Source organism: Bactrocera latifrons, unplaced genomic scaffold (assembly GCF_001853355.1).
Source record: "Bactrocera latifrons isolate USDA-ARS-PBARC rearing strain unplaced genomic scaffold, ASM185335v1 scaffold_281, whole genome shotgun sequence".
NCBI classification, from domain to species: Eukaryota; Metazoa; Arthropoda; class Insecta; order Diptera; family Tephritidae; genus Bactrocera; species Bactrocera latifrons.
This window is the reverse complement of record NW_017536419.1, coordinates 135,951-152,983: the sequence shown is the minus strand read 5'-3', so window position 1 is coordinate 152,983 and position 17,033 is coordinate 135,951. Positions and strand designations below refer to the sequence as shown.

General features: G+C 36.2%; 2 protein-coding genes across 2 annotated transcripts in view; one reads left to right on the top strand and one right to left on the bottom strand.

Moving 5' to 3' along the window:
• The window catches only part of LOC108970108, a 150,299-nt gene that overhangs the window by 112,016 nt on the left and 21,250 nt on the right, over positions 1-17,033 (top strand). The window lies entirely within an intron of this gene.
• Positions 1,656-3,962, bottom strand: LOC108970110. The gene is made up of 2 exons (XM_018935260.1): positions 3,387-3,962; positions 1,656-3,295 (listed from the first exon to the last, which is right to left on the bottom strand). Exons 1-2 carry the CDS (start codon positions 3,875-3,877, stop codon positions 1,768-1,770), a joined length of 2,019 nt encoding a protein of 672 aa, XP_018790805.1. The 5' UTR covers positions 3,878-3,962; the 3' UTR covers positions 1,656-1,767.

Below are 17,033 nucleotides of genomic sequence, written 5' to 3'. Positions count from 1 at the left end.
ACGACTCGCCCACAATTGAATTGCTATGTTTTTACACAATCATATTTTTTCGCTTCTATTGTGCAGCATTTGAATTTTTTTATTGGCGCTAATGAGTTTTAATATCAATTTGCGCAAAAATCAGCGTTTTTATAATTCTAATTGGATATTTTTTACAGAATAATATATTTATTATTTCCGCTTAAATTTTCTGTGCTAATTATTTTTTATTTTTATTGATTAGCTTTTTTGTAAGTGGGTTCTTAACTGCTGAAAATTGAAAACAATGCAAAATTTAATTTTCTCTGAAACTTAATTATATAATTTTTGCATTTAATGCATTTTTTACGGTAAATTAATTATTTTTAGTAATTGCAATAAAAGTATCAGCGCTTTTTGTTAAAAATAGAATTAAAGATAGTAAATTAAATTTTAATGAGAAATAAAATAATATATTTGAAATATTTTACTGAAATGCAGCTTAGATCAAACAATAGATTAAATACTCTTTTTGAAAAAAAATAATTCAGCTTTATCGGGACGAGTCGAGCAAGTCCGCGTGTCAACGATCTCTCGACCGTCTTTGAAGGCTTGTGGGCTTGTGTTTTTGTTAAAACTCAATCATCGTAAGGCTAACAATTCGCAATTCTAATATTTGCAACGATTCCGCACACGATATTTGGTTAGAAATACAAAATTTTAGACAAATTCTTGGACCATCGTAAAAACTGCAACGCAAGTTAAGCAGCTCTGTAATCAAACTGGTTGACAGATCGCGCTCATATAACAATTAAGGGCAGTCTTACCAACTTGCAATCACTAAGCAAGTTCTTGTATGGAAAACGTTTATGTTTGTAAAGATATCCACGAAATTTCTCATGAATTATTGTTCAAGGTAGCGCCACAGCAATTTGCAGAAAATTTTCGGATCGGACCACTGTAGCATATAACTGCCAATACAAACTGAACGATAAAAATAATTTTTTTGTATGTATAATTTTTTTGTGAAGCGTAATATATGTAAGTTCGGTGCAACTGAAGCTTACCTTTTTTCTTCCTTTCATTCAACTGCTCCAATAATCCCCAATTAACGGATACAAATTTTATGATGCCATAATTTATGCAAATATTATGTTCCGTATACTGCTTCATTGGCCTTTCATGCACCTTGTGGCGCTGTAATGAGTATTAATTATATTGGAGCGTTGTGTAAGGAGTACAAGAGCAAATATTTGATTCAGGTTCATTTAGCTCTTATTTCAAGCTTATTTGAACAAATGACTAATATCTGATCCCTTCACCTTCGCTAGGGTCTTATTATTCAAATTGTATGATTTTCTTTTCATACTCTTTTTCACCACTAATTATTTGCACAGCGCAAATAAGTATTTAATTAATTTCAAATATTATTGCAATATTCAGGGGCGTACTCTCTTGAACGCAAACGTACTACCCTTTTTAAGCTGCTAACTTTAATTACAGGACTTTGCATAACGCTTGAGCTTATGTTTTATTACTTTGTTCGTATTACTCCATTTGTAAGTGACTTTCTACATATTTTTCATATTTTATTTAACTTGTGCTAAATTAGGTTTAATTACACTTTTTGTTAATTACTTAAATTAATTACAATTAATTAAATTCGTACATTGCCCTTTTTTAGATCTTTGCTTAGCATTTATTATAGTCTTATAAATAATTGCAACAACCAATTTCGTTGCTAATTTTTGGTCAGCAGATATTTGCATTATGAAATATTTTTCCCGAATTTTTGTATACACGTTGTTATTACTCCATAGGGACCTCTGCCGATTTTTCACGCTTACTCTCACCTCCACCATTCCCATTACCGTTTTCGCGTTTGCTCGTGGCATCTGCCGCGGCTGCGGCCTCCTCTTCGGCATGACACATCTTCCGGTGTTTGTGGACGAAATAATAGCTGGGAAATTTACTGCCACATGTCTTACATGGGTAGTATTGCACATTCATGTCCAGCGGACGCACTTCGCGGCGTAGCAACTCGCATGCGCCTTGTTTATTTGTCGCTATCCGTACTGGAATACCAGCGCCACCAGTTAAATCGTAACCAGCACCAGCACATGGTGTAGACTTAGTTGATGGTGTTGCTTTGTCATCGGTATCTGTTGCTGCTCCGAGATTGGTGGCAGCTGCAGTGGCTGCCGCACAATTGAGACTGAGCGGATTGAGATGGCGCTTCGCGTGCTTCTGGTAGCAATATTGTGATTTAAACGTGTGTTTACAATAGACACAGACATAAATATCATTGTTAGCGTTCTTATTGTGCTTCCCATTGCCAGTACCACCAACACCAACACTCGCAATATTACCAGCACCGCCGCTGGATTCACTATTTTCGGATTCTTCATTGGCTGTGGCGAGTTGTCTGTGCTGACTGATCGCTTTTGCCATCTGTTGGTGAAAGGAAAGAGAAACGCTTTGTTGAGTTCGCTCTGGCATTACCGCATAGTCCTCCGGCTTGTGACCGTATGCTGTGTTGAGTATGCGTCTGAAACGCACTGGGCCATCACAGCTCGCGACGTCAATTATTACTTTCGAGCTTTCGTTGTTATCAAGTTGAGAAGCGGGTATGGGAGCGTTGGCAACTTGTAGGCCAGACACGCGGGAGCTTCCTGACTTGTGATATGTACGTGTTTGCTTGCGTCGATCACGTTTGTTTGTGTTGTTTGCGGTTGTTCCATCGTTAACCGACTTGTTACGCGCTATTTCTTTGTCGCGTTCGGTACGCGCTTTAGCTAGTGTAACTGGCGCTTCAGCAACTGTTAAGATAATTTCATGCTCCACTTTGCTGTCGCTAGACTCGTGCTTTCTGTCAGCAGTGTCCTTATCGCGCTGAGAAGAGTGCGAAGTCACTGAAATGGTGCAGTCCAGCTCACCGTCTGCATCAGACTCTGTGTTGTTGTCGATGAAGACTTCAACGTCTTCGTCATCGTCGTCAACATCCGCTTGTTGCATAGGCGATGTGTGGTCAATGTCAATTTCTATGCTGCTCGGTGGGCGCAGTATACCACAACGGTTGCGTACAGCCATTGCGGGAGAGTTGTCGTATACCTGTGGTAACTGCTTGAAGTTTTGGCTGTTATTGGATGCTATGGTAGTTTGGGACTGTTGAAGCTGATGTGTCGCGACGAGGGGTACGAAACCGAAATTTGGGAGAGTAGCCTTACTGGGTATGGGGCGTATGACCTTCGAACATGAGTTTGCACCACCTGATAATTGGGCGGCCAAAGGATTGCTCGCTAAATAGCCTTCGGACTGAGCTCGTGTTAAAAAGGAACTATAAAATAAAAAATAGATTTGCATTAAACACTAAACTTATTAACTGGTAGCTTTTTCCGCATAAAGTAACCCATCGTTGCACCACTTACCGACAAATTTCTAATGCACGTGGCATATGAAGTACATGTGTGGCCAGAAGCACACCAAATATATTTTCCACACTCAAATCTAAGTATCCGGTATACATATAGGTGAGCAATGGGCTGAATTGCTCTGCGGTCACATTGCCCAGATATAAAACTAACTCATTGCCCGCGCCAACAATGGCCGCACTCTCGTCCAGACGAATTGCAGAACGCAAATAACCGCTGTGCATGCCTAACACTATACTGTGTGCTACAAAGCGTACACTGGTCGGACCGGCTGGACCTACTTCGAGCACTACATCAGGCGGCGTGGACATAATGCTAGACGCCACAGATCCAGCAGCCGCAGCGACAGTATCAATCGGCAGCATAACAGGCTCTGCATTTACCGAAACTGTATTGCCATTACTAATGTTACTGCTAGCCGTTGGTATGTCGCCGTTACCAGTGCCACTATTTGAGCCAGTCGTTCCCGTTAACCAATTAGTGAACATATTCTCATCAACAAGCACACGTAATCCCTTTGTGTGTCGTGGAGAAATATGAGTGCAGAAAAAATATATTTAAAATATGCTTTTTAATCCTTCAGTGCTTATAATGTTATATATGTAAATTTTAATTGAGCAATTAGTTAAAGTTAAATTGTCTCTTCTGTCTCTATTACTCTAGTACCTCACGCGTCCGAAATTTCTTTTAAACTGATTTATGACCGTAATTGCGCGCGCGTATTTATAGCCCATCGAGTGAAGCATACATTCAGGCGTACAAAGAAGCTTTCTGCCCATATGGCGGGCTGTTTGACCGGCGGTGTAGTTGATCATCATCATGCATGCAGTCGTTCAGCTGTTGGTCGGTCTGTCGGTAGTCATTCGTGCAGTCAGTCTTTCGTCCTTTTGTATTGTGTGCTTTATGTGTGTGTGCTTTATGTATGTGTGTTTGTGTAGCAGTGCCAGTACGCATATATTTTACTGTTATAATTGGTGTCTCTTTTGGTTTTCACAATGCTAAACGACGACATCACACAAACACAATTACGTAGATATAAGCACACGACTTTTACTCACAAACCTTCTGCTCAGCAGCCACGACTCATTTCATTCCCAAAAGTATATATTTGCGCGAATGCAGATTTCAATATTTTCGACCAATTTGTGGGATTAACTGCAGTCTATCGCTAAAGATATATGTACACACAAGTGCGGCAATGTGCCTGCGGCTGAGCAACGTTTCTTCTATGTAAACAGAGAGCCGTTGCCGAATGAGTGGCATTGGAAAGCGTCTGTTGAGTGATTCCAGGCTGAGTTTATGAGAGAAAATTTGACTATAGGGTGGTCGGAATGGGTCGGTTATTTTATGTTTAAATGTTTCCTTCTTAACGTTAAGTACTAATATAATTCTATTACCTGAATGTATAGAAACTTTAGAATTCAAAACCCTTTTAGTTGTAATGGTTCTTGGAAAGTACCGTCGTCAAATGAAAATAGAGAAAGTGTCAGTTTGAATGAAACAGTAAAAGTGAAAGTACAACTACTTACAAGTTTTTTAAAAAAAATTTTCACTGAAATATGTGCAAATTAATTTTTTTTATAAATTATTTAGAGATTATATAGAGATTTGAATGATATTAAACCTTACATATAACAATGCCATATATTTTTGAATGCTATTGAATCTTAAACATAAAAATTACTTAAAGGAAAATTTTTTAGGCTAGGTTATTGAACCTTAAACAAAACATTTATTGAAATGGATTTTTAAATTATTACTAACATAAAACAAGCTGTCTCTTCTTTGACTTTATTGTGATTAATTCTTGTGAATTCGTGAATAGCCCACCAGTTTTTGTTACCCACGCTTTTGCGCCTAAATATACTCTTCTCTCTCTGTTTATTTTAAGTGTGCTCATTTTTTGCTATAGCTTAGGGCTGAGCATGTGCACTGAGCTCTCACTGCATCCACCACCATTTAGTACGGATGCTTTCTCCTCGTTCGAGTGCGGACGTAGAGTTAGTTTGTTTACTTTTAATTGCCTTAAATAACTGCATCACTTTAATCCAATTTGCATATAATCATTCAACTGCAATCTGTGATGTGACGATTTGCCGATTTCTACCCCAACCTATCATACCATACATCACTAGCGTAGCACACTATTTTGCTGTATGTTGTCGTATATACAAATAGAAGGTTGTGTGCATACACCTTATTTTTGTCTGAACTTCTGCAACGCATACTTTTCGGCTCTTGTCAACAAGGATTTTTATGCTCCCTTGTTGCCCTCTGTTGCTCTGTTGTGTTGTGTCGTGCTTTCATTTGGCCAATTAGCGTGAGCGCGCCATTTTTTTCGTGGCATGCGTTAAACGCCGTGGGTCATGCAACATACATAGATTTTTTCTGACCCGTCGATTCTTTCTGTGGGGCGCTTATTTCTTAGTGCTATGGCTAGGATATGCTTTTCAATTGCCTTAATTGAATTGTTGTGCGCAATCGAAAATCGCTTATCGAGCCAAGCTGCAAATGTGCTTGTATGTTTATCGGTGTCAATGTCTAAAATGGCTTATTGAAGTAGTTTGATGGCACGATACCAGGCTTTCATGGTTTGTGTGGTTGGATTTGATGTAAATTAATTTTTTTGTTTTCGTTTATGCTCGTGTGTGTGGGTATATGATTATGCATTTTCGATTGCGACTAACGCAACCTTTGTGGTTTTTTTGCGGAACTTACTATTTCTTTTTCAAAATAAATCTAGTTTTACTTATGTGTGAATGTATGTGTGCGCATTTTTTCATGCTTCCTATTTACCTTCGTTCCTTGTTGTGTTTACAAGTGATTTGTATCAATTTGAGTTGATTAATTACCGTTTGCTGTGGCCTGAGGTTTGGTTTGTTTGTATTGCTTGACATAATGTGAGCAAATTTCTTCTCTTCAACGGTTGGTTTACGTTTTATTTGTTGGTTTCAGTGAGTTTAAAAACTGTCATATGTACTGCATATCCTTGATATTTTGTAAATTAGTCTTTTACATGCCCATTTGACAGCTCAAATAGTCTTATCTGGTTTAGTTATCTACATGTGTGTAAATATTATGGCTTTTATACAACTAATTTAACATTAGTATGACCAAAACGGGTAGTGTTTGTTGTCTGCTCTGTTCAGCCTAAAATTCGATTCAAATAATTGGAAAAAACATGTCGTTCAAAACTAAAATAGTCCGTAAAAGGTTTTTTTTTATAAATATTTTTAAAGCCTACTTAAGAGAGGAGCATGCTTTAGAAGCTTCAAAAAATCAATTCTTTTTCCTTAAATCTCTTTAAAAATAATCTAAGAATATGTCCCTAAAGTTATAAATGGAAATTCGAAATATTTTCGAAGCTAGAAGTCAGATAGTGACCGAGTGTCTATCAGATATACATACTATGTATTAGCGCTTGGTCAGAAAGCGAAAACTTTGACGCGCGACGGTTTTTCATTTTTACGATTTTTCTTAATTGGCGGGCAGGAAAAAAAAACTAAACGTCGTATAGAATTGGGGCAAAGTTTATAATCTTTGGCATTTAATTATCTTCTATTTTAACTAAAAAAAAAACTAGGAAAAGCCAATTTTGATTATATTTTTAAACAACATAAAGCCAAATTTTATGGTCAAATCCCCTTTTTTTCAATTTTTTAAATTTTTACACTTTTTTTTTTGGAATTTTCTTAATTTAACTAGAAGATAAATTATTACAAAAACATAATCTCTTTGATTTTTTTGTTTCCGATAGAAATTGCGATCTGCATACTGCCCGCCGTCCGACAAATGCACTTGCAATATGCATCGGGCAATTGCTTCCCAAAGGCAGCATATGAAAGATTTCATATCCAAAAAATTTGTGAATGGTGTTTAAATATACAACTATAAACTCTAGAAATTTCGCTTTAATCAATTATTTCTTTCCCTCCCAAAAAAATTATCAAAAAAATCGATTTTTTTAAGCCTCTAAAGCAGGCTTCTCCTCAAGGGTTCAGTAGATTAATCTTTTTAATTTTTTATTTTTTTGCATTTAATTGATTCTAGTAGTAATTTCGATTTTTAAGACCAATTAACTGTTGATTTTTTTCCAAAAATGTAGACAAAAATTTCTTGAGGCCGTCATTTTGTTAATTTTTGAAAGCCGAGTTTATCTATTTATAAAACTAATTTTTGTTGACCGATTGATATTAGATGAATCTCCAAGAACTTATAGTTGTCACCGCAAGTACTTTTTTTGCAACTGGGTCAACATAAACAACTATAACTTTGGAAATTAATTTTTTTTTAATTTTTCTGACTTGAAGTCAACACATTCTATAATAATGCCATATTATTAATACTTTTGTAAAATAACACGATTTAATAGCAAAAAAAAAAAAAAAAATACTGAAAATTCTAATTTTTTCGTGCCTCTGACTACCCCTAACCACTTAAGTTGAAATAACGATTCACTAGTAAACCATCTAGTTTTGAATAAATCAAAATTTAACTATATGTTTTTAACTTAACATTTATTAAATGTTTGAATTTGAATTCTTGTTTCCTATTGTACACAGTTTTTTTTATTGTTTTTTATTAAAAATTTGGCAACAAACCAAAAATCTGCAATATAATTTTGTCTTCTAACTCTGCTCCACTGTTGTCTGCTGTCAGTTTTAATGGCTTTTCGCTGTCAATCGGGTTTAATTAAATCGATTATGAATAATATTCAATCAAAACTGTCCCGTGTATTTCGCAAAGTCAGCAGAAAATGCAACCAAAATGCCAAAGCATACATTTAAGCGCAGACTTTATTGGTATAAAACGAGCGAATTAATATGTCTTCTGAACATGTGTTCATGTGTGACCTGATTATTCGCAGTTATATGTAATCATAGGGAAATACGGTTAATAATATTCAAATGATGAAAAACCTCAAAATTCCATTAACATGTTGCACAAACAACGCCGTATATATGTATGTACATGTACACAATTATGTGAGTATATGTATAGGATAATAATCCTTATGTGCGAAAGTGTTGTGTTGTTCATATTGCAGTATTCATTAGTTTTTTTGTTTGGCTGCCCCACTTACCGCTGTTTGGGCATTTATGTATTATCACAAATTCTTCGTCCCATGTGCCAGACTGCGGGACCAGCATTTCTGTTATTGTTTTTATTTATTTAATTTAATTTCAATCATGTGTGAAAATTAATTAAAATGCCCAATATTCGTAAATTATATATTGAACACAAGTTTTAATATTTTACAATTGCCATGCGCGGTCGTTAGTGTTCGGCCTGTCGGTTGTTTGCTTGGCTGCTTGGTTAATTGAAGCAATCAGTGGAGTTAACTGCGCTACTGTGCTCAGCCTTGGCGGCTCTCAGCGTCCGCTTACCGCCCCATCACTCAAGTGAATTATTGCGCGGGCACCGCTCTACATAACGGCAACACTGGTGCTTTTAATAAATAATAAGCTCGCATACAAAATGCAAAAATATCGCTCATGGCGAAACAACCCGTGAGTTTTCGGGTAGGTGACCAAGAGCAAGGCTGTAGCGAAGTGCCAGTTCCACGAAGAAGTGGCAGGAAGTAGTCGAGTTGAGGTTGAGTGAATTCTGTGAAAAATGTGATTGCAGTTGCAACATCCGGCAGCATCAGTTCGCTCCTCTTACTGTCGCAACTTTAACGTGTTGTTGGTTTGTGGCATACGAGGTCATTCTTTTTGGGTGACATTTTTTAACTTTCAAAGACAAATATTTGTCTGACCCAAGCGGTTGCAGCGCTTTTCATAAAACTTGCAAAACAATTATTCATGAATAAAAAATTTTGTAAAGACTTTCGATGGTGTAATATATAGTTAGACTTAATCATACATTTTTACTCTTTCAATACATTTTTACACTTTTTGAATAAGTTTTTTGCTTGAGTACATACAAAAATGAATTTACTCAATTAAAATTCTGAATCCCCTAATATTAAACTAGTAGTACCTGCGGCTTTGCTCGCAATGAATCCCTTCATTACATTAAAAAAAAATATTTTTTTTTAAATGACTAAAATGAAAAAATATATAGAAATATTTTCTACAATAAAAGTTAAAATATATTTCAACAGAGTATTATACTATAATATTTTTGTATACATTTTTACGTCCTCTGCAAAATATCTAAACTGCGGCATTTCACACTCCCGAACAAGTTATATACAAGGTGCGTTCCAAAGTAAACAGGACTTTTTGAATCTTGCGGTTCCTGGTGGCGCCATCTATATGTCGACTGGTGCGTTAGAATTTGATATCTTGTGAGATTTTCATGACATTTCATCGATTGGAAGTGAAGTTATTGCGTTTGCAGTGTCAGTATACGTTTTACAGAAACGTTTCCATTGATGAAACAAGTTTAAATCGATGATTGCCTATCCCGTAGCAGAGTGCACGAATCAAAATCCATGATCACCGGAAACTCTATCGGAACTGTGCGTGAATTTATCAAAACTCAGCCGAAATCATCATTGACCATCTCCAAAACATCGATTTATCGCATTTTTACCGAACATTTGGGCTTACGAAAGGTGTGTGCGAGGTTTGTTCCGCATAAATTGACTGAACAACCAAAAATTTCTCAGAATCCAACATTCGAAGACATCATTAAAGAAAAGAGGTCAAAAATAACAAAACCAAAGTTGGCGTTTGTTGCACGACGATGCGCCGTCCCATCGATGGACACTTGTGACCGATTATTTGACCAAAAATCACATTTTAATTAACCATTAACCCACCCTATTTACCTGATATGGCACCGTGCGACTTCTTCCTTTTCGTAAAAACGCATTTGACCATGAAAGGAAAGAGTTATGCAGACGTATAGGCCACTCAAAAGGCTTGCACTGGCGTACTGGCGGCCATACCGGCCAACGAATCGTTCGACATGCTTTGGACCGTGCAAAAAGCTGTATTGAAGCAGAAGAAGACTATTTTGAATAAAAAAAATTGATTTTGCCGAAAAAACCATTTGTAGTTTGATATGAGAAAGACATGGCTTTTCTAGATAGATCGCTGCATACAGATACTATTGTAGTAACAGAAAAGATGAAGCTGGGAAACTGAAAAGATTTCTATCAGCTTCCTTATCTGGAATATTTCCTTCAACAGTCAGCGAGCTTATGGAAAGAGCAAATGGACTAGGTGTTAACCCTAAAAAAACAGAGTTGATGATATTCTCTAGCAGAACCAAAATCCCTCAGTTTCAACTTCCGGTACAACACTCTCTCTATCCCCCACAGCTAAATACTTGGGTGTGGAGATTGACACCAAACTGTGCTGGAAAATAAATAAAGAAAAAAGTATAAATAAAACATATATGGCCTACTATGTATACTTGCAAGAGAATCGTCAGCAAGAGTTGGGGCCTCAAACCTAGCATAATCAAGTGGATGTATACGGCTGTCATAAGACCTATATTTATATATGGAGCTCTGTCAACATATGACAAGAAAGGAACTAATGACTTAAACGTGAAACGTGATATAGATGTAAAAGGTCTACGAATAATGCATCAAATACAATAAGGTTGCACTCCTACCTACCTACCTATCTGAAATTTTTCTTTATTTGGAGTTTGGTTGGGTAGTAGCTTCTAGCCTGCATTTTTCCAAAAATAATTCTTCTCGCGATGGTTCTTACGTTTCTATTGCTTTGCTAGCTGCCTAAAAAGGCGTTTATGATCCTCTCAGCATATTTTCCGTCAGGTATATGGTAATGTTTTGTCTAACATTCATGGAATGTAATTGAAAAATCTGTCTGTCAGAACCTTCCTTAGGAATAAATGAATAATTGTGCAAATTTTCACACCTGCTGTACACTCTTATAGAAGATTGTAACTTCTCTGTTTAGTTCTGCAGCTCGAATTATTTTCTCCATAAGTAGGTTTAAGAAGTCACATGAAAGAGAGTTGCTTTGTCTGAAGTTTGGTATCAAACGGCGAGGAGTGGTCCATCCCGATCCTGAACGAGCTTTTGGTGTTGCTCAACGTCAGTTTACACAGCCGTATTAGTTTTGCGGGGATAACAAATTCAGACATCGCGGCGTAAAGGCAGCTCCTTTTCGTGCTGTCGAAAGCAGCTTTGAAATCGACGAAGTGGTGGTGAGTGTAGATTCTCTTTTCACGGGTCTTTTCCAAGATTTGGCGCATGGTTGTGAGGGTATCATAGCTTCGATGCAAGAAAGTTAATGTTTTTTCTTGTATATTTTTTACTTTACTCATAAGGTGCATAATGTGTTATGTAATATTATATAACAGACTGCGTTCACATTTTCATGACGATTTTCAAATATTGTACACTTTATTAATAATTGCTGAAATATTTTGCATTTTTTATGACTCCTCTGTCACTCCTGATATTAAATAAAAACACCAATATATTCGTCCAAACCTTACATATTTACAACATTAAATGCAACAAACATGCTCTGCAAAACAACGCAACACAGAATTGGTTCATCCCATTGGATTTAAATGTTTGCACTATCCGCTGACAACAAAAACCCTACACTTACCCGCTCCACAGATGCAGTATACTTTTCATTTTTCAAAAGGCTAAACAAGCACGGTAGCAGGCTTCATGCTGGGTTTCGTTTAAAGTGCAAATTGTTGTACGTTGGAGAGGGGTTCGCAGTCAGTCATGCTCGGCATTTTACTTGTGTGTGAATATGGTATGTAGATATGTATACGAGAATGTGTATACAAAGTATTGAATATGAATGTGTTGCGAGATGCTTCTGGTGGATCAATCTAGCTGAAAAATTATTTATCTGGTTTATATAATATGTTTCTATATACATATATGTATGTATTGTCACTAGTGTTTGTAATTTCATATTATTGTTGCGTCGTTGAGGTGAAAGCTTTTATGACAATTAAAATATAATTGACGGTTAACATTAATAACCAATGTGATGTGTTCCCAACATGTCTGTGTTTTATTTTGTGCATATGTATTCCAAATAAACTGTTCTTACGGCACTACAATGCAATTATACATATATTAAAAAAAAAAACAAATAAATCCCGCTAATACTGGGCGTTGAGTGAGCTTTTGCCCATATTTGATAGCCAAAATAAGTAATTAATTTTTCACCTGTCTCCAAGTTGGTCGGTTATACAATAAATGCATCCTGACGAATTCTAATAATAAAGTAAACTAATAATAAAGTAAACAYTTTTAAACAGTTTATTTTATTTTTATTTATTTATTTACAAGAGAGCTAATTATAAATAATTAATTCACTAAGTTGAAGCGCTGGCTACTGCGGCCTTCGGCAAGGCCATTGTTGACAGGAAGTATGAAGTGAAAAGTAAACAGGACTTAAAAAAAAAACAGAACAAATGGGTTTTTCGGCAAAATCAATTTATTTTATTCAAAATAGTCTTCTTCTGCTTCAATACATCTTTTTGAACGGTCCAAAAGCATGTTAAACGATTCGTTGGCCTTTTGAATGGCCTCTACGTCTGCATAACTCTTTCCTTTCATGGACAAAAGCATTTTTCCGAAAAGAAAGAAGTCGCACGGTGCCATATCAGGTGAATACGGGGGGTTAACAGCGCATTATCGTACAACAAACGCCAACTTTCATCTACGCGAACACGTCGAATACAGCGCACCAAGCGCTTCGAAACTCCATGGCAATTTTTTGGGTTTCGGCTGGTCCGATGCCTTCTCTTCAGTACTCTGGCGTTTCGTTTGGGGAACATATTGAAAATACCACGTTTCGTCACCAGTCACAATACTGTAAAGGAAGTTTTTTCCGCTTTTTGACCTCTTTAATGATGTCTTCGAATGTTGGATTCTGAGCAATTTTTGGTCGTTCAGTAAATTTTCGCGGAACAAACCTTGCACACACCTTTCGTAAGCCCAAATGTTCGGTAAAAATGCGATAAATCGATGTGTTGGAGATGTTCAATGATTATTTCGACTGAGTTTTGATGAATTCACGCACAGTTTCGATAGAATTTCCAGTGATCATGGATTTTGATTCGTGCATTCTGCTACGGGATCATCGATATAAACTTGTTTCATCAATGGAAACGTTTCGGTAAAACTTTTACCAATTTTAAAACATAATTTAATGTTGGCTCATTGCTCGAAGCTCATTTTCGCACCGATAACACAAACATACTGACACTGCAAACGCAATAACTTCACTTCCAATCGATGAAATGTTATGAAATTTTCACTGGACAATCGATAAGGAGCAGATTCTAACGCACCAGTGGACATATATATTAAAAAAGTCCTGTTTACTGTGGAACGCACCTTGTATAATAGTAATAGTATTTTCGGGATCATAAGGACGTATAACGTGAGAATAACTTAAAATTGTCTCGTTTTTAACTCAGCTCCTTTTCGTGCTGTCAAAAACAGCTTTGAAATCGACCTAAAGGTGGTGCGTGTCGATTCTCTTTCATGGGTCTTTTCCAAGATTTGGCGCATGGTGAATATCTAGTCAGTTCTTGATTTGCCGGGTCTAAAGCCACACTGATAAGGTCCAATCGGTTTGTTGACGGTGGGCTTTAATCTTTCACACAAAACGCTCCAAAGAAGGTTTGCAAATAATGCATGAATAATTATGTAAATTAAATTTTTTATATTGTAATCCCAAACACGATTTAAAAAATTTTAAAAATTTTATATCTTAAATACCGGGTTGAAAACAAAAGATATTTGTAACACAAATACGTTATTAAAATTAAAAAAATGTTAATCCCAAGCATAAACTAAAGTTCAAGGACGAAATTTTAAACTAGAGCTTCCATCATCTTCAATGCTCTAGAATACTGGACCAGTTTTTAATTTTTTTAACCGAACATCTTAGATTCTCAATGACGTTATAAAAAAATTAAAATTGAAATTTTAATCCATGAAAAAAAATTTAATTTTTGACCCAAGATATTGGGATAAAAAATTATATTTTCATTAATCCCTACAATCTTGAATTAAAAATTCGTAACCCTGCATATATGTATATATATAAGCAAAATCGACCTACTTACCAATATGTTTTATTTGTTTACTGTTTTTTATAAAAGTCTGTCTAAATTTAACATACTTAAAAAAAAAAAAAAAATGCCTAAAATGTCATCCATTTAGGTTACTCAAAAATTCTATTTGCTCTGTGAAAATCAGCACAGTTTCATCTAAACTCACATCATCTCCGACATCATCAAAGTGTTATTCACTGCCACGTGAAAGTATTGTGTTTCTCCCGGTTTTTGCGGGCACTTTGCTGCTCGTACTATAAACAATCCAATTTGCTCATGCCTCGGTAAATACATATCCATATACGAACATATTTATGGTGTTTTTAACACATAGGCATTAGTTTTGGATTCATTCTTATATTTCCGCTTATATGTTGTACAAAGGTTTTACATTCGGTAAGGCACATCATCCTATTCGTGGCATTAATTTGTTTATTGCTTTTTAAGTTGATTGGATAGCTAAAGCTAAAACAATGGTTTGAGGCAAATGCCAGCTTTTGCTATTGAAACCAAAATTTACACTTCGGCATGTGTCGTCAAATCCTTGCTAACAATACAGGGAATTACCGCTAATCGCATGACCAAACATTCTCGCATGCAAACACACACACACAATGCTTAAATATGCAATAGCATATTTTGCTTTCCTATGCTGTTTGTTTCGCAAAATTTGGCGGAAAGTCAAAAATTTATTCACTCGCACAGAACTTCATTGACCGCGAGCAGGTGGTATAGCAGTCAGAGAGAGTATCCATAACAACGTACCAATGTTTGTATGTGCGGGATTCGATTGTTTGTTCGGCTGGCGTGTGGTTTATGAAATTTTTAGCAAAACTGAAATTACGCTAATTGTTTGCCGCACTGACACCCACATAGACATATGTAAGCAGACATTATAATTCATACAACAACATCTAACCATAAAGAAGGAGTTAGACCCTTTACACGGTATGCTGTGTTGCTGCCAAGCTAATACAATGCTGCTGTTACGAATATGTGCAACAATATCACTTTTGACAACTTGCGCACACCTTCTCCCAATCTACTAAGCATTGTGACAAACAAGACTTGGTGCTATTGCATTGTCGGATTTCTGGTTCCATTACGCTGCTTATTTGTACGCATGTCTGTTTGCATGTGAGCGCTGTAAGTTTTGCGCGGAAAAGTGCACTAATTAATAAAGTTTGCACATGCACATGTTACGTGCAACGTCATACATATGTACGTACGTGTGTATTTTTCTATTCAGCAGCAACGCTTTCCCGCCACGCTCGTTACGCGTGTGAATTTGTGCTGATTGTGCACTAATTCGGAAAGCGCATGGGGGCGGTGCCGCAGCGGCAGTTGATTGTATTGCGGTTGTCGCCGCATACACAGTACCAACACAGCTCTTCATTCACGCTGCCAACGGGTGGAGGATGCTGAACTTATATATTGTACAAACTCTGAACTTTACAACATGATCGCCGTCCTGCACGGTTGCAGTGGGCGGTTGGAAGAGGTCATTTCGTAAAACATCACGAAATTAGGCACTCAACGGATTAGTGGGACAGGTCCTTTGTGCAGTGGATGCGACAGTGTGAGCGTTGGAAGGTAAAAACGAAAAATGGGAGTAGAGTGGGTAGAACGAATTCTTTTTGTCAGCGTTCATACTAGGTATTTATTAGTGTCATGTGTGAGGTTAGGATAATTTTTTTGGTAAAGAAATAAAGAACTCAAAATTGTGTAGTATTTCTATATTGCTGGTATTTTATGGTATAAATATTCTTTATTATAAATTAGGCGAGAATATGTAGGTGTTTTCTAATCGTCATTTCTCTGCTCGCTTGTGCATTGCTAATTAAAGCCATATAGCCGTTATCTTCAATGCTACCAATTTCTTTTTTGCTTATTTCAGATCAGTTTTGGTATTGTTAATAGTTCAAGTGACAAATGATAATACACATTTATTTTTTCTTAATTTTTAAACTTAAGGCTCAAAGCCAATTATAGTAATTTTTAGATAAAATAAAATAAAGGGTTAATGCAATGTTTTTAACTCAAAACTACTAATTACACTGGTTGGACTATAAGAACTGCGCGGTTGTTTGAGTATCTCGATTCGCTTCTCTCCAACACTTGGCGAAACGAAGACAGTTACACTAAGAACGATATGTATTCGAACCCCTTTTCAACTAACATCTAATTATACTAACTTTATGCTAATATTAATTAGTTCTCACTGACATACACTGGTCAGAAAAAGTTTGCGTACAAGACTCATATGCTTCCTAATTACTAAAAAAGTTCCAGAAATAACAAAAAAACTGAACAAATTTTCTATTTTATTTGCATTTTGAAATTCAGTTTTTGTATATCTAACATTTTAATACTGTTGGATATAAATTAGGGTTAAAAACAAGAATGAAATTAAAAATAGACAAAATTCACTTCAGAAAAAGTTTGCGTACAAAAAAATAAAAAAATTACAAAAATGTATTTTATATGAAAATGACAGTTTCTAGTAACTAGTTGGATATCCTTTGCGTTGTAGGACCTCTCTTAGTCGTTTCGGCATTGAATTTACGAGATTTGATGTCTCCACCGATGTGATTTTGCTCCATTCCTCAAGGATAA

Excerpts from the sequence above, each read along its gene's own strand:
- LOC108970110 (XM_018935260.1), bottom strand. The coding sequence starts at position 3,877 with ATGTTCACTAATTGGTTAACGGGAACGACTGGCTCAAATAGTGGCACT. Across the intron at positions 3,296-3,386 it reads CGTGCATTAGAAATTTGTCG|TTCCTTTTTAACACGAGCTC; the intron begins GTAAGTGGTGCA and ends TTTATTTTATAG.